Below are 23,509 nucleotides of genomic sequence, written 5' to 3'. Positions count from 1 at the left end.
GATTGCGCTAACTTAGCTAGCATAGAGCTACTGTTGTTTAACTAACCCTACCAGCGTAAAAAAAAAAAAAAAAAAAAACGTTTATGCTTATGTTAGCTAATGATATGTCAATTTCTGAAAACTTGCAATCTATGGTAATGACAGTGGCTACATTTATCTCAATCAATGGCACTGCAAATACTTTTGGCTTACACGTGAGCTGTAGCAGCGCTCCTATTTCTCGGTCGGGGCGCAAGAAAATGGGGGGGGTAGGTGCATGGGCGGGGGGAGGGAGGATGTTCTGGGTCAGTCCGACCCGTCTTCGTAGAGCAGCAATCAGTGTCGCCATGGACAACGGCCTTGAGCACTGCCCCAGAAGGCGGCACAAAGTTCACCAGAGGGGGGGGGGGGGGGGGGGGGGGTTGGCACGCTGCATGGAGGCTTCAGGGCATGGGGGAGCTTTTGAGCCATAATCAGGTGAATGGGTTCACTGCGAGGAAAAACAGCATTCCATAGAATCAATCCTCTCGAAAATTTGGGGTCTCCTGTCATTCGCCAATTCAGAGAGCAGCAAGATTGTCCACCTTGCGATCCAGATCAAGAACTCTACGGTTCAGATCCGTAAGCGCAGCGCCGTGCATTCCAGCCACTCTCCCCAGTTCTTTGATCAAGAGGGGCAGTTCGCGCAGTTCGCTAATCACTGCTCCGATCTTTTTAATTTTCCGATAGATCATGGCAGCACTCAAACCGAGTCCAATGTGTCCAACTATCATAAATCCGAAAATGAAAACATCGACATGACTGCCAAGCAAACGAGACGCCAGTTGTCCCAGGCGTCTCTGATGTAACCTGCGGCAAAAGTTCCGTCTGGGCAGACAGGTTCCCCCGAACCAGCTTTCCTCGTGGAAAATAGGTTATCAATTGCATTCAGGGACCAGCTTAACAAATCCATTTAGCTTCTGAAGAGACAGTGCAGTGTAGAGCAAACAAAAAAAGCAGAGGGAGAGGGAGAGGGAGAGCGAAAAAAATGCGACCGCCCACGACAGAGGGGAGAAGAGAGAGTTTGAATGACAGTTTAATCGTTTTTTAGACTCGGATCTATTCATACAACAAGGGACACAGCACTTTCCCGTTTTCCCCATATTGTCAGGGTATTTGAGCCTCGGAAAAGCGCTATATAAATATAATTTATTATTATTATTACTGCGGCATTTCGAAGACAGCGCCTCAGCCAACTTTGGACCCGGAAACACGTCGCGACTTAACAACAGAGACAGACAACAAGGAGAGGAGAGCAACAGAGAGACAGACAACAAGGAGAGGTGAGCAACAGAGAGACAGACAACAGGAGAGGAGAGCAATAGAGACAGAACTGAGGTGAGGTGAGCAACAGAGATAGTTCAGGATGATAACAAACAGTTCAGTATGACAGAGACAACTAATAGAAAGACTGTATGATTATAGAGTTTACATGTTCAAGGAAATATTGTATGATAATAGAAAGGTACACTTTAATTTAATTAAAGAAGTAACAAAGAACACATTTATTATCACAATTGCATTGTGTTCCATGTCTTTCTGCATTGAATAAATAATGCCTAGTTGAATGGCTAAACAAGACAACTGTCTGGACAGTACTAGATAGACAAAGTCCATTCTGTTAACATTAGGTCTACTCTGCTAACAAAGACTATTCCAGTTGATTTGTCAGTTGTGCATTATATTTTTGTTGTGTCTGCAGTTTGCCCTTTAATAAGTTATATATAAAAAAAAGTAAGTTATATATATATTCTCATGCTAAAATCGACTGTAAATCCAGATTTTAAAGTTGATATTCTTCCCCGTGGAGCATGCCCCCATAACCTGTGCCCCACCCAAAAATTGTATCACCAGCCGCCACTGGCTGCGTCAGACAAAGCTGCCCACAAAACCACACAAACTAGCAGTGGTTTACACAGTTCTCCCACAGTACGTCAGCCCATGGGCACTCTAGCTGGGGCAAGTGGTGCCCTGGGGGTTGGCCAGCCTGTTCAGCAAGAAATGCAATGGTAGGTAATTGTGTAGTCAAACTCCCATTCATTTGACTATATACATGTTTATATTCACATCCTCTAAGTGTCACCTGTTGTTAAACGTTTTCTGATCATTGCCATATTGTTCTATTTTAGGTTGTTCTATTCAACATTGTGGCCTACAAAGGGGGGAGACGAGGATGAGAGAAATACCTGTTGCAATGCAGAATTGCATGTTACCTGCGGCAGTTTGTGGAGACAGGTATATGTTTATACTCTCCCTATTGTGTTCATTTAAGTCCTATCGGTTTATTAGCTTATTGTTGAGGATATTGACACCAATGTTGTGAGTGTTTTTAAAGCATTGGTAGTAACTTTGGAAGGACCTTCAATTGTACCTTCATGTTCATGAATTGTTGCAGTCCTATTAGATTTATGTATTTGCATAGGTTTTGGAAACAGTCAAAAGTTTACTTTCATTGTTTCAATATTTCTTAACCATTTGCTATCTACTAAAGCAGCTGGTGAAATCTTGGGCGGGCTGGGAGCTGCCCATGAAGGAGATGCAGGTGGAGGTGGTGCGAGATAGATTATTTTTTTCTTATGATTACTGATGGATAGATGATTCACTTAGACAGATATATATATATTGTTAATCAATTTGCATGAAGGCTTCGGTTAAATGTAAAAAAAAAAAAAAACGTTCAATTAAATCTAGTCTCGAACACGCATTTACATTACATTTACATTTTTGGCATTTAGCAGACGCCTTATTCCAAAGCGACTTACAATCAATACATTTGAATACTAAGCATGTGAATCAGCAATCCACCATTCGTTGCAGGAAGAGTAATCTAGCTCGGGCCCGGGGCCACTGATAGAAGGAAAAACCTTCTCCCTATCGCCTTCTACTACTTTTTTATTTTATTTTTTCTGGAGAAACTGAGAAACAGTACAAGGGGGGCAATAGAAGTTCTTAGGGACACAGTAGAGGGGAAAGCGGGTGTCTTTAGGAGACGTAGTGGTGAGGGTCAGAAGATGTCTCAGGAGGAGCAGTTAAGATGTAACCTGAAGAGATGGGTCTTCAGTCTACGACGGAAGATGGGTAGTGACTCAGCCGTTCTGACGGACGTGGGGAGCTCATTCCACCAGCGGGGAGCCAGTGTTGTGAAGAGACGTGATCGGGCAGCCCGACTGCTGTGTAGAGGAGGTGGGGCCAGTCGGCCAGCCGAGATGGAGGAGCGGAGTGAGCGGGCAACGGTTTGGGGGGTTACCATTTCCTTTAGGTAGGCAGGGGCTGTCCCTTTAGCTGCCTGGTATGCAAGCACCAGGGTCTTGAATCTGATGCGAGCTGCTATCGGGAGCCAGTGCAGGGTGCGAAGGAGAGGGGTGACATGCGAGTATTTGGGGAGGTTGAATACCAGCCGGGCAGCAGCATTCTGGATGAGCTGCAGAGGTCTAATGGCTGAAGCGGGGAGCCCAGCCAGGAGTACATTGCAGTAATCCAGGCGGGAGATGACCAGTGCCTGGGTCAAGAGTTGCGCTGCCTCTCTGGTAAGGAATGGTCGTATCCTTCTGATGTTGTAGAGGAAGAATCTGCAGGAGCGAGCCGTTGCTGCAATGTTCTCCGCACAGGATAGTCGGTTATCCAGGATCACTCCAAGGTTCTTGGCTGTCAGGGAGGGGGTTACAGTAGAGTTCTCCACTGTGATGGAGAAGTCTTGGAGAGGGCAGGCTTTCCCGGGGATGAAGAGGAGCTCGGTCTTGTTAAGATTGAGCTTGAGATGGTGGTCAGCCATCCAAGTTGAAATGTCAGCGAGACATGCTGAGATACGGGTTGCCACGTGTACATCAGACGGGGGGAAGGACAGGAAGAGTTGAGTGTCGTCTGCGTAGCTGTGGTAGGAGAGCCCATGTGAAGAGATTACCGAGCCAAGAGACTTGGTGTAGAGGGAGAAAAGTAGGGGCCCTAGGACAGAACCCTGGGGTACTCCAGTGGAAAGGGTTCGTGGAGAAGACAACGATTCTCTCCAGGTCACCTGGTAGGAGCGGCCCGCCAGGTAGGAAGAAAACCAGGAGTGTGCGGTGCCAGAGATGCCCAGGTCTGAGAGGATGGAGAGAAGGATCTGGTGATTGACTGTGTCGAAGGCAGCAGACAGGTCAAGGAGAATGAGAACAGAGGAGAGGGAGGAAGCTTGGGCAGAGTGGAGGGCTTCTGTGACAGCAAGGAGCGCAGTCTCAGTGGAATGCCCAGCCTTGAAGCCGGATTGGTGGGGGTCTAAGTGATCCATCTTCCGGAGATAGTCAGTCAGTTGTTTAGATGCCGTCAAGGGTTTTGGAAGGGAAGGAGAGAAGGGATACAGGTCTGTAATTGTGGACAGATGATGGGTCAAGGGTAGGTTTCTTGAGGAGAGGCTTGACTCTGGCTATTTTGAAGGCCGCTGGGACAGATCCTGTGGATAGGGAGGCGTTGATTAGGGTGGTACGGTAAGGAAGGATGTCGGCGGAAATGGATTGGAGAAGGGGGGAGGGGATGGGATCAAGAGGGCATGTGGTTGCCCGCTTTGATGTGATAAGTGTGAGAATCTCATCGGGGGAGAGGGGGGAAAAAGATGACAATCCAGAGACCGAGTGTCGAGGAGAGAGTTTGGAAGGGGTGTTAGCATTGTTAGTGGGAGGAGGGAGAGGTGGGGGGGAAAAGGTGCTGCTTCCTTCAGAACTCTAGCTGGCTGTCTTAACCACTGCGCCAGCCACACCGCTGTGATGACGGCAATGCAAGTTGATAGACATACCTATTTTTTTTTACACTTTTTTATTTATCTATCGATCTATCTATCTATCACACTTTCAAAATATCAAGTTATCTATCACACAATCAAACTATCTATCGATCGATCACACTTTAAAAATATCAAATTATCTATCACACAGTCAAACTATCTATCTATCTACCGATCACACTTTCAAAATATCAAATGATCTATCACACAGTCAAACTATCTATCTATCTATCTCATAAAAAGTGGGGAATAATATTTCCTAAAAGACACTTGAGGAACTGTCGTTCGGGATGTAGTTTCCGCCTGTGAGAGATTTTTTGACGCACGCATTACCTAAACCAGCCTGTAAGTCTGCTCGGGACCAGAATTACTCAGAAGGATTGGTTGCATAGCAACCAAGCAGCTAATTATTTGAGCCACATTGATGGAACCGACCGCAAGCTTAAATTAGCGCCCGAATCTGATTAACCTGGATCAGAGTTAATCGCCTTTAGTGGAACAGGGCCCTGGTGTTTCAAGTCTTTGTATTATATGGGTTCCAAGTCATTCCTGAAAAATACAATTTGAGTTACAAAAAAACTGGACAACGGTAGTCCTTGATATTCTTTCTTCATACAAAAATGCTAATGTTAGCAGCATAATCAGCACAATCACTCCACTTAAATATTGAAACATGCTATCACAAGACCCTACCAAAATGTTATAACGCTCACAAACATTGATTGAAGTAAAATATGTAGCTAATGTTTTATGAGTTTACATTGTAATAAATAAACGCAATTACATTTGATTGTTCAATCACATTACTTGCTAGATGGATAGCTTACATTACTGGTCATTTTTTGGGTGATAGAAGAGTAGAAGTTTGACTGGCGGTCAATGGGAATTTCTGGTCTTCGCTACTTTAATCCGATAAAATAAGAAAACCGTAGTGCTTTTTAGATATTAGGAGCCCAAATCCGATGGCCAGTTAGACAAACTATTATATAGTGTCGTTGCCGATCAATGATCGACGTCGTTATATAGAGAACATTTATGAAATAGGGGTTGATTCATCAGATCAGTCATACGTCATCTCCCTGTCATCAGGGATTTGTAGTTCTTCATTTGATTTGCCGTGTAAATCCCCAGACTGCCCAAATCCGATGGCCAGTCAGGCAAACAATTATATAGTGTCGTTGTCGATCAATGATCGACGTCGTTGTATGGAGAACATTTATGAAATAGGCAATGAATGTGTGTCCTTTCAGTCTGCCTCCATCCATGTGGATGAACCACCCGACCCAAAGGCCTGAGGTGTTGTAGGAGGTATGAATATGATTTAGGGGGTATTTAGTATAACAGGCTAATGGGTTTATTGTGAGTTTACTTTGATTGTTTGTTTATTGCCTAGATCACCGTATTGAGAAGTTATGGTTATGGGGGGTGATATTGCAAGGTAATTTAAGGTAATATATTGCAAGGTAATATATTGCAATATATTGATATTGCAAGGTAACTTGCATGGCGGTAGTGGAGAGAGAGGGGAGCGATGTATTTTTGTTGACCGCATTATACACATATTCTATACACATAGGTTGTTCTTTTTCTGGTTTTGATTATTATTATTATTCTGGATTATTTTTGTACATCGCCAAATTTGATTGTTCTATTCAATAAATGCTCTAAAACTTACTTTTCATCTCAGCGGATTGTTTGGCGCGTCATACAATTACCAGCCCAGACCCTGCTTGCGTCTCTCAGCTACTTTTTCACTTTTGGCTCTATCTATCTATCTATCTATCTCGCTACAGGTGTCATATAACCCTAACCCATATCCTGTCATATAAAAGTAGGCTACCTTATTGAATCTCCAGGTAATGTATTTCTGACATCCATCACTTTTGCTGTCGTTAAGATACTTTATTTTTCTGTTTTGGTAGTCTGTCCAATGTGACAATTGCCCTCCTCCACCGGCCCTAGTTTTGGATCTAGCTTGCTGTTCATTATTTTCATGATAAAACGTCATAACATCTTCATATACACCATACAGGATACTGATTAACAGTAGGCTACTTTGGCAAATGCCCATTGAACAGATTTATTTATTGTCCTATCTTAAGAAAACTAATGTAACACTCTCATCTGGGGATTTACACAGCAAATCAACTGAAGAACTACAAATGCCTGATGACAGGGAGATGACGTATGACTGCTCTGATGAATCAACCCCTATTTCATTAATTTTCTCTATATAACGACGTCGATCATTGATCGGCAATGACACTATATAATAGTTTGCCTAACTGGCCATCGGATTTGTGCTCCTAATATCTAAAAAGCACTACGGTTTTCTTATTTTATCGGATTAAAGTAGCAAAGACCAGAAATTCCCATTGACCGCCAGTCAAACTTCTACTCTTCTATCACCCAAAAAGGGGCGTAGACATTACGGGAGGGGAAAGTACCCGGATGCGTTGCTCTGATGAATGCCCACTCGAAAATGCTCTCTTGTGATTGGTCAATCAATCATTGCATGCCCGCCCTTCCCTGCGCTCTCACATCCAGTTTTACAAGTTACAGATTTGTTTTGTCCCAAGCCGACTGCAAGAAATTGGACTAAACTCGAGCAGCGAAAGTCGCGAATCTATGGCGTTATTTATGTGCCACAATTATTTCGAGAAAATAAATGTTTTGCGCAAAGGAAAATCTATTTTGAGCAAAAGAAGAAAAAAAATGCGCAAAGGAAAATCGATTTTGTACTCAATAAAAGTTGTTTATTTTGCATGTCTGCTAAAGTTGATAATGCACGCAGCACAGCTGATCGTCAACATTTGCTTGACTGGCAACATTTGATTCTTCTCTCTCTCAAAACATTTTACCCCGCTAGAAATGTGACAGAATTCTGATTGGCTGGCTGGCTGGCCAGTTCTTAAATGTGTTAAAATGTCTGATTGGCTGGCCTGATTGTCAAACATTTACAGACCAAAGGCGATTGGAGATGAGAAAATTGACGGTTGAAGAGTGGGGATGAGATTTTGAAGAGTGGAGAAACGATTTTGAAGAGTGAAGAGATATATAAGCTTTTGAAGAGTGAAGATGGCTCATACACAACGCCTAGTAAGTTTTGTAATCGTTTAACTATTATTATGGTGTATGGCTGCTGTTTTTGACGATGTAATTAGACTTGTTTAGACTTTGTCAGGTAATGGCAAGTTAGCTAGCTACCCTAGTATAGTTAGATAGATAACCTCAATTAGCTACGTAACGTTAGCTACCTACCGTAGTATACTTAAATAGGCTAGATAACGTTAGCTAACTACCCTAATATAGTTACATAGCTAACCGTAATTACCTGTAGCTACATAACGGTAGCTAGCTACCCTATAGTTACATAGCCAATTAGCTACATAACGGTAGCTAGTGTTGGGAATTTGTATTAAAATAACTAGAAGTGATAAATCATGTATTATGTGCTCATTTAAATAATATGTGACTGAGGTCAGTTGAGAAAAATGAGAAGGTCACGCAAAGCCAAAAGGGAGGTTCTGTTTTTGAGCGACATGAAGAAGAAAAGCTCCTGACTAAAAGAAAGTATTATAATTCAAACCGCCTGTAAATTACTTATTTTTACCTATGTGCTAACAACCATTTTGAACCTGCTGTTATGATATTCTATTTTCTTGTACTGATTTTATACTTTCATAACTAATGATTAATGATAAGTCTATTCTTCTATACTGTATTTTAACTTGTTAATCGAATCCCAAGTCATGGGACTCTGTGGGCCTGGCAACAGTTATGTTTTCACAAGCTATTCTGATAAGGAGGACATACTGACCTAGTCATGAGGGAATGGGTTTGAAGATCAAATTACTGGCCAATTAGTGCTTTAGAACGCACGTAGAATGAACTGTATAAAAATGTCTGTACATCCAAAAAACATAAATGTGTGCATGTGCTTACTGATTTCTTAATGCTTACTGATTTCTTAAAAATATAACAGAATGTGTGTGTGTCTAACATTGCACAAGACTAGGCTGCTCACACAGGTGGATACAGTTGCAGACAAAGTGTGCAACCACTCTCACCATGACTAACGGCCGGGGGCCAGAAGAAGATAACACACAGTACACTCGCACAGACACAGAAAGGAGTTGAAGGCCACAACAGATTTAATGCTGACAATTAAAAACTACCAGATAGGGGGAGGAGGGACAGCCCAGCCCCAAATGTTAAATCAAAATGTATAAAGACTGTATCAAGGCGAAACTGGGCTCTTGTCTGGTGAAGCTTCTGCAGTTAACCTTAACGACTAGATGATACTGGCCTGCGGAGGTGAAACTAGATAGGACCCCTTTCCATGGAATGAAATGCTATTGCTTGCTGATGTGCTCGAATAAATATTCTCTTAAAGAACAGTTCAGTAGTGATGCCTAATATTTGATTGAATCATTTTATCTTAGAAGTTATATCAAGGACGTCTCGTTGAGATTAAACGAACTCGCTTGTAAGGGAAGACTCAATTAACTCAATTCTGGAGAAGTTGACCGCCTTACACTAGCTACCCTATGTATAGTTACATAGCTAACCTTAGCTAGATGGCTAACGGAGGCTCTGAACTGTTGGTTCCTGCAGGGTCTAAAATGTGAATCCTAAATATGTATTACCATTCTCATTAAATAATGTAATTCATAATCCCATTAATCTAGGGTTAAAAGTGTTCTATTAGTGATTGAATCAGCAATATGTGAAATCCACCCTGATAATACACCAACTGATCAAAGGGAGACATTTTGTACAATTTGCGGATGCAAGCTTTCCAGGATGTATTCTAGAAGTGATTTGATTTAATATGTTTACTTGAGAAGGGACAGTGCAGGTTAATGAACAAACTCCATGTATTACAATGTATTACACAATGTGTTACCAGAAAGCTTGTAAACAAGCCAGATTACAGCCACGGCTAGTTTCCATCTGTTGTCCCTTACAGGATGTTACCTGGAAACATAAAACATAAAACCATCTTGTCTGCTGGGCCGTAGATGTCGAGCTGTGTATGGATCACTGACTCAGGGGGTCAGTGACAGCATGAATTGCCTGCAGTGAAAAATAAGGGGGGTGAATAATATGGAAATGGAAACACTGATGTGTAGTAAAATCTGATTAGTCATTTATCAATGTTTTTTGTTTCTCACCGGATAATGTTTGGCAGTTGACGGTCTTTGTATAATCCGTTGTGCAAGTACCCATGAGATCCAGCAAATGGCACCATCTTGACTTGAGTCTCTGAGTCTTGAGCTATGGCATAAAGCTTTATAGGAATACATTAAGGATGAGCAGTGGAGAATCAACATCAGAGATAGATTTCAAGGGAATCCATCTTGCTATAGTCATTCATGTCAAATAAATAAAAACATTGCATGCTTGTGATATGGATAACTGACAGAAGATATCAAGGACCTGCAGGTAAGTTAGAGAAGGCTCGTCCCACCTGCTGAGCCATGTGGATAGGCACGATGTGGTCGTCCTCGGAGTGGAGGATCAGAAGGGGGCTCTTCATCTTCTTCAAACTGCAGAAATGTGGGGGAAAGTTACTTTCACCAGTTAACCCTCTCCCCCTCCCCTTCCCATGTGTCCCCAGCACTACCTTAATTAGGCCCCTATACTTTCTTCTATTTACCTTTTGTTTCTTTTTATTATTACTACTCGATTTCAGTTTGTAAAGTGTCTTTGAGTTTCTACAAAAGCGCTAAGTCTAATGTATTATTATTATTATTATTTTATTCACAAAAGACCACAAATTATTCTCACACAGCCCATTACAGCCCATTAAGGTGGCCATTACAAATAATAATAACAGTCTCTGGCACGTCATAAATGTATAAACGGTATATAATAGTGTATGTCGATGTACAGGATATCTACAGTGCATTCGGAAAGTATTCAGACCCCTTCACTTTTTCCACTGTAATTAAGTTTAGCATCAGAACCTCGAGTCTTAAAACCGACTTACTTTTCGTCATTAGGGAAGATTATATTGTTTTCTGCCATTGGGTCCAGGAAGAAGTATTCAAAGCCTGGGAACCTCCAATAAAACTACGGACCCAACGAGTTACATTTAAACACACTGTAAGTATACATCCATACATAAATCCAGTACCATGGCATTTAATGATTATGAATGATTATTAATGTGCATTTTACCCAGCCAAAGGGATGTTGGGCGCCTTCCTGTCGAATATTTGTATATGCCCCCTCAATGATCACACCATCAGCAACAACCCCTGGTAACAGTGAGAGAGATTTTTTCAGTGAGATCATATAAATATGTAATGATGATGATGATATGAAGTAAGCTTCATTGTGATGAATCACAGAGGGGAAAAAACTTTAAAAGCCCTAACACTAACGTCATGAATCGGTTCATCGTTTGAATTGGGTCATTGAAGCCTTACCTTGTTCCATTAACTTGACTGCAGTATTAGTGGCCACTCTGTAAAAAAAGATGAGGGGTGAAATAGTATGTATTAGTAATGTTATGTAACGTTATGTTCTGTCATATATATCATATACATGTCATATCTACTAACTGATTTGAGTATCTCAATTATTACATTGCGTGCTAATAAAAGTAGCAGGAGTAAACCTGCAAGAAGCACTAATGGTGGTAGTTATTTAGTTATATAATATCGTTATAGCATATAGCCTCTTAGCATAATTGCCTTCACTTGTGGTCAGCCGAGCCATCTTTGTATGTAGTGTCAAAAATGCAAAAAAAAAAAAGTCAAAGAGATGACTTGGGCAGATAGTGATTTTGGAATGTAACAAGCATTCTGATAGGCTGATGTCATAGAGGCAATAATGCACAGTGAATCAGCAGTGTTAGGGGGTGTTCACACTTGACTTCTTTTTAAAGAAAAAAGTGCGGCCTTCAGCGCCTTTTTACATACAACCCTATGGGAAAAGGAAAAAAACGTCAGTTTTTTAAAGAAAAGCGCTGTGTGATGTCAAGCGCCTTTCTAACAGCTGACAAATCAGGACGAGGAGAGTAGGTACGCGTGTAGTAACCTACTTCCTAGCTACCGGTGCTCAAAGACGTCAGACCCATTAAGATGGACAAAAACAATGTAGTACTACCAGTTGAACAACTCGTGATTGCTACTGGTGTTTCATAACGTGGTTCCAGTGTTAGCAGCATTCGGCAGAAATCTTCATTTTCCGCAACACTGTTGCAAATATACCCAGTTCAACACACCACACCTTGCAAATATACCCAGCGATAGACTTGGTAATAGTCATAGCCTCCGGGAGTTAAAGGGAAGCCTTGTCTGTTACGAGGGGGGTCAGCGAGGATGACTCGCCGATGCCTCCTGCTGGTTGAAGAGCAGCATCACTCCTGCCCTGGACTAATTACGTGATTATTGTCACCTGTGAGTGTTTGTATGTGTATTTAGGTGTGTCCCATTTCCCTGTTCCCTTGTCAGTTGTTCGTACCTGTTAGTCTTGAGCAGTGATGCCGGTAACGCGATACTAAGTATCGCGATACTCTAATCTGATTACTTTTCCCAGTAACGAGTATTCTATCGCGATACTATTTCCAAATCAGTAATCTGATTAAAGTTACTTATTCGAGTGACTGTGCGTTACTATTGCGTTACTACCTCATAACTTAGGCTAAATGCAGTATTTCTTTGTAATGTTCGATAGTAAACAAACATTTATTGCTTTTCTCGCGTCTTGGGGAGTGACGTCAGTGATCACGTTTTCAACACGAGGTGCAGCAGAATCGCTCACGTGTATCACCACGCTGATTGCACAGTGTAAACAGAAGCGTATAATGGAGCGAGAACAGAGATATGCGTTAAATAGCTGGAAATATAGGGATTATTTTGAGTTTGTGTCAGCAAAGGATGACAAGAACATAAATGTTCGTTGTACACTCTGTGCTGGAAAGAAAATATTGTCCTGTGGTAAAACCACAACATCAAATTTAAAGAAACATTTGGAATCTCTGCACAGCACAGTCAAGCTCGCGGAGAAAGTCCCAGAGACCGCGGCCTCGACTTCTGCGGGAGGTCCCACACCGCTCAAGCAACAAAAGCTGGACTTCAGTAGGCCTACAAAATCACAACCTGTAAGTGTGGGAGAGTTGAATAAATTGGTCGGGCGGTATGTTGTAGAGGAAATGCTGCCCATAAACACAGTTGACTCGCCCTCTTTCCGTGCCATCATTAACAAGATCCCCACTACTACCAATGCCGAGCTACCTCACAGAACATCTTTTTCTTCGTACTTGGAGAAGGAGTATGCAGAGATGGAAAAACATCTGAAGGCTGCGCTGAACGAGGTCGACTATGTGTCAACTACAGCGGACATTTGGACAGCTAACAATAGGAGCTATATGGGAGTAACGCTCCACTGGATTAGTAGATCCACATTAGACCGCAACAAGGCTGCATTGGCGTGTAGGAGAATCCGCGGTAGACACACGTATGATGTTATTGGTGCAGAAATCGAAAACATTCACTCTTCATATGGACTAATCAACAAAGTAGTAGCAACAGTGACAGATAATGGATCTAACTTTGTCAAGGCATTTCAAGTCTATCAGCCTGCTGTCACAGAGTCCGATGATGAGACGGTGGAGGAGGCCACGGATGATGTCACTTTTTTAGATGTGTCAGAAATCCTATCAGCTGAGGATGATAGTGATGGCCAGCTGATTCTTCCCCCGCACCAAAGGTGTGCTTCACATACCCTCAACCTTATTTCTACAAGTGATGTGGAGAAGTACATCACTTCCAAACCAGAGAGCAAGGCTGTGTATAGGAGCAGCACAGCAAAATGCACAGCTCTCTGGACGAAAGCAAGCCGATCTACCGTTGCGTCAGAAACGGTGGAGGAGGTTAACAAAAGAAAGCTCCTGGTACCGACATCCACAAGGTGGAATTCCTTTTACGAAGCCATAAAGAGAATCGCAGAAATCCCCATGAATGAGCTGACTACTCTGTGCAACAAGCTGGGAGTGAAGTGCTTCAAAGACCAGGAGTACCAGTACCTGCATGAGTACTGTACCGTCATGAAGCCTCTAACTATAGCACTGGATATCCTACAAGGTGACTGTCCGTATGGGACTTTACTGCCCACACTTGAAGTCCTGATGCAGAAGACCCTTGCTGTGAAAGACACCCTATCCAAGATGACTGCAGGCCTTCCAGATGCCATAGTGCAGGTATGCTATGTTGTTCCATCTTAAAGATAAATAAATACATTTTCATTGCACTATTCATGAACATGGAGCAGAGTCACACCATACTGCAGTATGTAGGTTGTCAGTTGCACAAACTAATTGCATACATAATTAGTAAATAAAGGTATAAATAATAGACCTTATAGGCTACAACTAGATAATAATAAACATATCAAATTATATCTTTCAGGCTATCCAGACTCGTTTTGCCAGTGTGCTGGACAACAAAGATGCCCTTCTCGCAGCTGCTAGTTGTCCAAAATTCAAACTCCGATGGCTGAGAGATGAAGGTAGGAGGGAGCAAGTAAAGGAGCTTCTCACAGCAGAATGTCGCAAAACTGCTCCTGCAGCACAGAGCCCTGCCAGTGTACCCACCACGACTGCCAACCAAGGCGAGATGGACTTTTTTGCTTTTGAGGCGGAGCCAGAGGAGACCTACTCGGCAGAAAAGGAAGTCATGGACTACTTGAGGTCAGGGCATGAGCTTCAGATTCTGAATCAGTATCCAAACATTAAGAACATTTTCTTGAAGTATAACACTCCAACCCCATCTAGCGCTCCTGTAGAGCGGCTCTTTAGTCTGGGAGGTTTGGTGCTCACGCCTAGAAGGAACAGACTTTCTGACAAGAGGTTTGAGAAGCTTCTGTTAATGAGATACAACCACTGGTTTACTCGCCCCTTTCCACTGTTTCACTCATAGTGTGTTCATGGCCTCCATAGCGTGTTCATGGCCTCCATAGCGTGTTCATGGCCTCCATAGCGTGTTCATGGCCTCCTTCCAGTCTTGACAGCTGAGTTCACTCTTCATTGATAAACTCAGACTCACCCAGTTTAGGATTAGGATTATATTAGGATCATATCTGAATGGTCAGGGTAGGTTTTAGGTTTTGTGAAACCACTCCTTGCTAGTTACTGTGTTAAATAAAGATTATATTTATTTTATTGTTTAAAAACAAGTATTTATGTTGGGTGAGGCAAAGAAAGACTCTTTATTTTGTTGTTTTAAGTTATTGTTTAAAGTTTAATTATGTAATTTAAGTTACTGTTAAAATAAAGTGAGTTTTGGCAAAACCAGTTTTCATTTTTATGTTGCGGGGGGGGGGGGGGGGGGTCGGGTGCCTAGGCAGCTGCCAATAGTAACTAAAAAAGTAACTAGTAATCTAACTTAGTTACTTTTTAAATCAAGTAATCAGTAAAGTAACTAGATTACTTTTTAAAGGAGTAATCAGTAATCAGTAATCAGAATACTTTTTCAAAGTAACTGTGGCAACACTGGTCTTGAGAACCCTTGTCTGTCCTAAGGAATATTGCGCTTTATACTTGTCCCTGTCCGTTCGGTCCAAGAGGACTTTACTTTACCTGTCGCTACTTCCAGGTATTATTGACTATACTTGTGTTTTGATTTGTTTGTGTTTACGTGAAGTTTGCAATTAGTTAACAGAGCCTTGATTGCTTGTCTTTTGTTTTCGCTACTCACAAGTGTTTTTTGTTATTGTTATTATTATCGACTCGCTGCGCAGAGCCTTGCTTGCTCTCCTTTATTTTCGTGGTTCTGTATCACTGTCCTATGGATGATAATTGTATGCATCTCAGTAAAGAGAACCTTATTTTATTCATGTCTCGACCTCAATTCCCCTGAGTCGCACCGCACATGGGTCCAACACAACTCTACACCTAGAACATTATACCAAAACGTAACATTGTCTGCCTCTTCGACATGACTACATCGTCATGATTACAAAGATGCCACTTAAAATGCATGAAATCTAAGTTTATTACACTTTATAAATGTATTACTAGTATTTGACTGACTGTCAGTCACAAATGATCCCAGTATTGTGGCATCAAGTTGGGTTGTAATTGTGCTTGCTGCAGAGCACGATATTTTTGTTTTAATGCTGTTCTTTTACCAACTGCTAAGACAACAATAAAGTAAACTAGTTACTTTAGCTAGCTAAAGATATTGGCCCCCCAAATCATTTTACAACTTGTTATAATTATGTTACGATGTTTCTCCGCATTGAAGGTATATAAACAACGCAGGGTGCGCTCGTAAATTCGCTCTGACAGCGCCGGAGCGCACACTGGGTTCAACGTCATAAAGGGACCAGGTAATTTGATTGGACAAGAGGCATTCCATGAGTGCTGATCAGATTTCCAGGGCAAATTACGAACGCAGCTAGCGAACAGAAGACGGAAAAAAAACGTCAGATCAGATATATAAACAGGTTATTTTGATAAACTGGACACATTTTGGGAATATATATGGTTACTTTCTCGCCTGAAAACATTAAAACTTCATAAAATGACATGTTAACACTTGTATTGCCAAAATTACAGCTTTTAGCCAATGGAGGTTTAAAATGGACGATTTAAATTGCCCGCTGCTAGCCGGTGCGAAATGCATTCTGGGAAAAAGGCGGTGAAGGCTGCGCTTTTTTCCTTTTCCCATGGGTTGTATGTAAAAAGGCGGTGAAGGCTGCGCTTTTTTCTAAAAAAAGAAGTCAAGTGTGAACACCCCCTTAGGAGAGTAGAGTTAGGCAGATATCTCAATTTGGCCAAAATATCACTTAATGCTATGAGGCTAACGAAATGACAGATTCTCAATATCTTCCAACATATCACCAACATCTATCTCGCTAAATCATCAACTGCCACTTCGTTATCTCTACAGAGTGAACCGTCAACCTGCAGTCACGTTGTCCAACTCACCCGGTGCCCAGGGAATGCCCCCAGATCACCACCCGGCTGCTGCCACTCCTGGCCGTTACCCACTGGTGCAGGTAGAGGGCGTCAGTGGTCAGGCCAGCTTCAGTGGGCTCTCCGCTTGAGTCACCGAACCCTGTCAGAGTCTGTGATATCAGTGGCTGTACAGTTCATTCATTGAACACATATATTTATTTTATGCTGGTGATTGAAGGATTTTTCACTAGAACAGCCAGGGGTGGGGTCATTTGGTCATTTGACCAAGTGAGTAAAAAAATTATGTTTATATCTTTACACTCGATCAAATTTCAGGACCCTCTCAGTGTTTCCTCCAGGAATTTTTCCATTGGTGGCGGATAGGTCTGTCTTTTTTTTTTTCGCGTGCACGCGCATGGAACGCACACGCGCGCTCAAAACAACGAACTAATTTCAAACTAGAGGGAGGATGGCAAAAAAAAAAAAAAGCTACAAAAATCTTCCCAGAACCTGATTTGCACGGCCAGCTGTCGCTGTAGGACACGTTCGATTGCAAAATTCATTTATCCTTTATGTTCCCAGTTGAGTACGTGTAGCTGTCGTTAGTTGGCCTGCTTTTATTTAGTTATGCGTACGTTTGAGTTAGTCATCTCTAGGATTGTTGTTTGATATTAGCCTATACTTTCTCTTATCTGCATTTTGAGCAACTGTACAAGACCCAACAACACAACTCTGATACAGGACTAATGTTACCTAGCTGCTATAGCTAACCCAACCCTGCTACAAGACCCAACAACACAACTCTGATACAGGACTAATGTTACCTTGCTGCTATAGCTAACCCAACCCTGCTACAAGACCCAACAACACAACTCTGATACAGGACTAATGTTACCTAGCTGCTATAGCTAACCCTGCTACAAGACCGAACAACACAACTCTGATACAGGACTAATGTTACCTAGCTGCTATAGCTAACCCTGCTACAAGACCCGACAACACAACTCTGATACAGGACTAATGTTACCTAGCTGCTATAGCTAACCCTGCTACAAGACCCAACAACACAACTCTGATACAGGGCTAATGTTACCTAGCTGCTATAGCTAACCCAACCCTGCTACAAGACCCAACAACACAACTCTGATACAGGGCTAATGTTACCTAGCTGCTATAGCTAACCCTGCTACAAGACCCAACAACACAACTCTGATACAGGGCTAATGTTACCTAGCTGCTATAGACCCATTTGATTTGTACTAAACAACTACAACGTTGTATTGGACACATTTTTTTCTAACTAATCCACAGACAGCAGTCTTATTAACGGCCCGTGTGGAGGCGACCCAGCAGAGTGGGGATATACACTATCAAGCCAAGCTCTACTGTCAATATTTGCGTGTGTGTGTGTGTGTGTGTGTGTGTGTGTGTGTGTGTGTGTGTGTTTTTTACTTTGAACGCAATTTCAATTGCAATGTCCCACCTACATCTCCTCTGTGGAAAACTCTAATCCCGACGCAGCAGTTATTGTGCTCGGCGATTTTAATCACACCAACAGAACTTCCCAATTACAAACAACAGGTGTCATGCCCCAGCAGAGGAGCTAACATACTAGACCATTGCTACGTTACTATCAACGAGGCTTACCGTTCGTTCCCGAGGGCACCGCTGGGAAGGTCCGACCATGCCATGCTGCTCCTCGTCCCGAAATATAGAGAGAAACTTAAATCCTGCAATACGACACCCAGCCATGCAGTTTCGTATCGCTCATAGCCACTGCTAGCTTCAGCAATGTTTGAAGTGTCTGGGACATATTTTTTCTTGAAAAATCCATCCATCTGTCGCTGTTTTCGTTTAATTTTTCGAAGTTGTTTAACGTGATATCTTATTTGTGCACCTAGCTAGCTAGATCAGCTTTTTGTATCTTTTAGATGGTACTACCGGTGACTTTTAGCCCGTTATTTGCGAGGAGAAAACACAGGCGCCCGAGCATTTCGGAAGGCAAGACTGCTGTGCGGGGATGGTTGAGTCTGCACGGTTCTCATGCCGGTTCACATTTAGACCAATCAGGAGTAGCCCTTGTGGCACGTCGTCAACTGAATGTTTAATGTCATTAATCTGATTTTGGATCAGCGGTTAGAGAGAGATGGGCGTGAATTTAGATGCACTTTTAGTCAACATCCATTATAGCGCTGATCTAGGATCAGATATATTTTAATCAGCTAAAATGTTCAGAGGTGGATATATATATATATATTATTTTTTTTTTTTTTTGTGTGGACTGAATCAATTCGTGGCGGAGGAAATTCATTCGTGGCGGCCCGCCACCAATAAATGCATATAGAGGAAACACTTAAATGACTTTTTCTAGATATGTGCGTTCTACCACCCAGTATCCTTACATTTTCAAAATCACATCAGGATAAGCTAGTATGAAGCTATTTTGCAGTTTTTCTGTGTAGGAGGCAGGCTAATTTACAAGAGGCGCCAACTAGAGGTCTTTGTGTGTAAATAGCAGATTCCCATTATAAAGACTATGGTCATTTGACCCCAGAGGCGACGCTAATAGTAGGTAAAATAGTCATGGCTGTCCTAGTGTTAAATGTGTCCATGGGAGGGCAGTGGAAAGGTAACCCACACCAGCAGATGACGTGATCCTTTTACAGGAATTTGCCTCTTTCCATATTCTGAAATTACACTCACATCTTAAACATGGATGAACAGAATTAAGAATGTGAAAAGATTGTTATAAAATTAGTAAGGAACTAAATGAATCAGTCAAACAGTCAAATGAACCAACCTCTGTAGTCCAAAGCCAGAACATGGTAACCAGTGGCACTCAGAACCTTTGGAAACGAAGACCAATTAAAATAACAATGTATTTTTAACACTCATATGTTGAAATAACTTTTGTTATAGTCACTCACATTTGCTAGTCCCACACGGTGAGCTGCTGCCCTGTTTGAAAGAATGAATACTGTCACATTCACAAGTAAGAACAGCGGCTTAGTTATTCCTATCAGTGTCTTCAAATAGTAACATTGCAAATAACTTTCTGTTTAACCACATTGTTCTTGGTACCTTGTGCCTCCGTTGCCATGGAGATAGATGATAATCGGACTTCCATCCCCCAAAGAGGCCTGGTACCAAGCAGAGTCCTTCCCCTGCGCCTCCCTCCACTGCTTCTCAGGGACCGTGTGCCTTGAAGAAATAAATCAAAATGTGACTACTTAGAGGAAGAGGTGACAAATGTACACTGACTTTATGACAGGATAGCATAATATGTGTCACATATTCCTTTCTCAGATGTAAGGTATGCTACTGGGTCCGAGGCTAGTTCCTCTCGTTTCACACACACACTTGAGTCTCTCTCCTCCTGAGTGTGGATGACCTTGTATCAGACCAAGCAGGACCTCCTCAAAATTTAGGGTGACCTTTGAGTTACAGTAACATCTGTCTGGCAGAGCTAACCATTAACAAGAGTGTGATTCCAAATCACCTCACTATACTACACATCCCATACTTGCATAACCCACACGGTCTAGAGCGCCAACTTTCTTATGGGACAAAAGATGGCATGCCACTACAAGGGGCGGGGCAGGGTTTGCAGGAATTGGTGCGTTTACGCTGTACGTACGCATGAGGGGGCCTGTGATTGGATGAATATGAGGGACAAGGGAGGTTGGGAGGACATAATAATACAATGACAGTTGGCAACATTAAGAATGTTGATATGCTGATTAGCATTCTGCTGCTATCACCTATTCTATTATTGACACGCTGATGCTATTGTACAGCTATTGTATATTTAAGCAATATCACACGAGAGGGAGTGCTGTTATACTGAATATCAGCACGGCTGTGATTCGGTCGTAGGTACGAGGCCGCAGGCACTCATGGATCGGCACTCATGGAATGCCTCTTGTCCAATCAAATGACTTGGTCGGAACTAACTGTTGTATAATGTTGTTTATATCCTGCTTATTCTATTATTGATTTTGTATTTCTACTGGAATGCCAATGTTTAATAATTGAACCTGCACCCAAGAATTTTACTCCTTGTATCCGTACATTGATGTAATAGAAGCAAATTATGATTATGATTATGATTATGTCAGACACTCACCATACACCCAGGGAGACCCCTTCCTCCGACATGAGATATAGGTTCACAGTGTGATTGAGAGACAGGTCAGCGGGCTGGCTAAGATCTACAAAGAATGGGACTCTTACTAAGGGGAGAGAAAGAAACATTGATTATCATTCACCTTTATGTCTTATCTGTAAGGCATTTTTTGCCTAATCCCAAAGCTCACCTTTATGAGAATATACCAGATGATTCAATATGTCAGGAAGTAGTCGCAGCAGAAACGGCACCAAAAGGTAAATGACACATAGAGACAGGAAACCTCTTTTGAACCACAACCACCACCGGGATCTGGGTCTGTGAGAGAGAGAGAGAGAGAGAGAGAGAGAGAGAGAGAGAGAGAGAGAGAGAGAGAGGGGAGGGCGGGAGAGAGAGAATTATAATGATATAATGATGAGTAAGGTTCTGGCCGAAAACATTAGTGCTATATTATATTATCATCATCATCATCATCATCATTATTATAACTGTTGCTCAATATAAACCATTATAGAACAGTTAAGTTCCAAGTTATTTGATTGGACAAGAGGCCGATATACAGTATAACAGCACTGGGACTTTTAACTATGTATCACTCCGCGCACAGGTGTTCTACCGTTAATGACCGTTAATTAGACTACATTACATTGCATTAGACTACATTATTAACGATCATTATCTATCAGATAACATTATCTATCAGATTCAGTGTGTTGGTTTCAAACAAAGATGGATATATTTCCAATTGACACTCACGGTTCCTCTCTGACCCTGGCAGTCTCTGATCGAACTGAAGGTTTGTCACGGTTACTTGTTCTCTTCCTCATCCTCAGGCTGCTTATTCAGCTGTCCTGCAGGCCTGTAGATGTACTGATGTGCCACCAGTCGTGTTCAAAGGCCTACGGTATATTTCAAGTATTAAACTTTGACGAAGCTGTCTGCCTAGGGCATAACTATTGTTTGTTTAAGTGTTTCGTTGGTCAGTACATATTATTTATCCAGTCCAGCCTGTCTGGAGTTGACTAGGTGAAAGTACAGTCAGGGACAGGGTTGCCAGATGGGATTGGCAATTTACAGCCTGACCGCAGTCTGATAACCACTAAATCCACCAAAAAACAACCCAAAACCTATCGATCGAAAGTAGCCCAACTGGCAACCTTGGGTGAAAGTACAGTTCATAAGGAAATGGGAGGAGTGAAGCGTGTTTAAGGTGGTTCAAGATAGTAACGCGTATAATTCTATAGGTAATTCTTTAGGTATAATCCCCTGTCCACCTTAACAATACAATCGAGTTACAAGTCACAAGTTTGGACACCCCTTCTCATTCAATGGTTTGTCTTTATTCATATATAAAGCGTCTTTGAGTGTCTAGAAAAGCGCTATATAAGTCTAATGTATTATTATATATTATGTTCTACATTGTAGATTAATACTGAACACATCAAAACTATTACAAGAAAAGTGTTAAACAAACCAGTGTTTGGTTTTAAAAAAGTATTTTATATTTTAGATTCTTCAAAGTAGCCACCTTTTGCTTTTCTAGTGGTTTTCTCCCACATATTCTAGAGAAGAGCATGCTGGGCGGTGTTCACAGTTTCCTTTTCCACTGACACACACACGCACACACACACACACACACACACACACACACACACACACACGCACGCACGCACGCACGCACACACACACACACACACACACACACACACACACACACACACACACACACACAGACAGACAGACAGACAGACACACACACACACACACACACACACACACACACACACACACACACACACACACACACACACACACACACACCAAGCTGATTGAGAGAATGCCAAGAGTGTGCAAAGCTGTCATCAAAGCTAAAGGTGGCGACTTTGAAGAATCTAAAATATAAAACATATTTTGGTTTGTTTAACACTTTTTTGTTTACTACATAATTCCATATGTATATAAAAAATAAAGAAAACCATTGAATGAGAAGGTGTGTCCAAACAGACCACGTGGGAAATATCGGCACACCTGTGCCAATAACAAAGTCATGAGTGTGCGCGCTTCGCTCAATTGCAGTACATAACTGTTCGACGTTGGTGTATTTTGGACATTGACTAATGAGCAATGTCCCCTCTTAAGTTGTTTACACATGTTGCAAAGTTAATGTCTGCTGAGAAAAAGTGAATGTCTACTGAGAAAAAGTTAATGTCTGCACCCTCAAAGCTTGCGACATCTATGGCATTGTGCTGTGTGATAAAACTGCACATTTTAGAGTGGCCTTTTATTGTGACCAGACTAAAGCACATCTGTGCAATAATCATGCTGTCTAATCAGCATCTGGATATGCCACACCTGTCAGGTGGATGGATTATCTCGGCAAAGGAGAAGTGCTCACTAACACAAATTTAAACAACTTTGTGAGCACAATTTGAGAGAAATAGGCGTTTTGTGTTTGGAAGTAAAACTGAATCATTGCTCCAGCTTCAGTCGTATCAATTAATCAAAGTTATGTTACCACTACTGTTTCTTTCCAGGTATATGTTGTAATAACCAGAAACGCAGCTATCCTTGACCTTGAATTGAGTGAAGCTGACCCATGCATTTCTATTGTCAGTGACAGACCCTTGCCTATTAGTCCTACAAATAGCCCATTTCTACCATTTCTTACTATTGTCAGTGACAGACCCTTGCACGTTTA

General features: G+C 41.9%; 1 protein-coding gene across 1 annotated transcript; it reads right to left on the bottom strand.

The window, feature by feature from the left end:
• Positions 1-8,903: 8,903 nt before the first annotated feature.
• On the bottom strand, positions 8,904-21,828 carry LOC308167061 (lysophosphatidylserine lipase ABHD12-like). Its single transcript, XM_080541415.1, has 13 exons — positions 21,568-21,828; positions 21,002-21,129; positions 20,812-20,917; positions 19,767-19,886; positions 19,613-19,643; positions 19,486-19,531; positions 16,716-16,845; positions 11,209-11,246; positions 10,958-11,037; positions 10,767-10,849; positions 10,245-10,323; positions 9,949-10,064; positions 8,904-9,850 (listed from the first exon to the last, which is right to left on the bottom strand). Exons 1-13 carry the CDS (start codon positions 21,636-21,638, stop codon positions 9,823-9,825), a joined length of 1,056 nt encoding a protein of 351 aa, XP_080397541.1. The 5' UTR covers positions 21,639-21,828; the 3' UTR covers positions 8,904-9,822.
• Positions 21,829-23,509: the final 1,681 nt, after the last annotated feature.

This window comes from Nansenia antarctica (genome assembly GCF_963989245.1).
Source record: "Nansenia antarctica genome assembly, chromosome: 1".
Taxonomy (NCBI): Eukaryota; Metazoa; Chordata; class Actinopteri; order Argentiniformes; family Microstomatidae; genus Nansenia; species Nansenia antarctica.
This window is presented reverse-complemented; position numbering and strand designations above follow the sequence as displayed.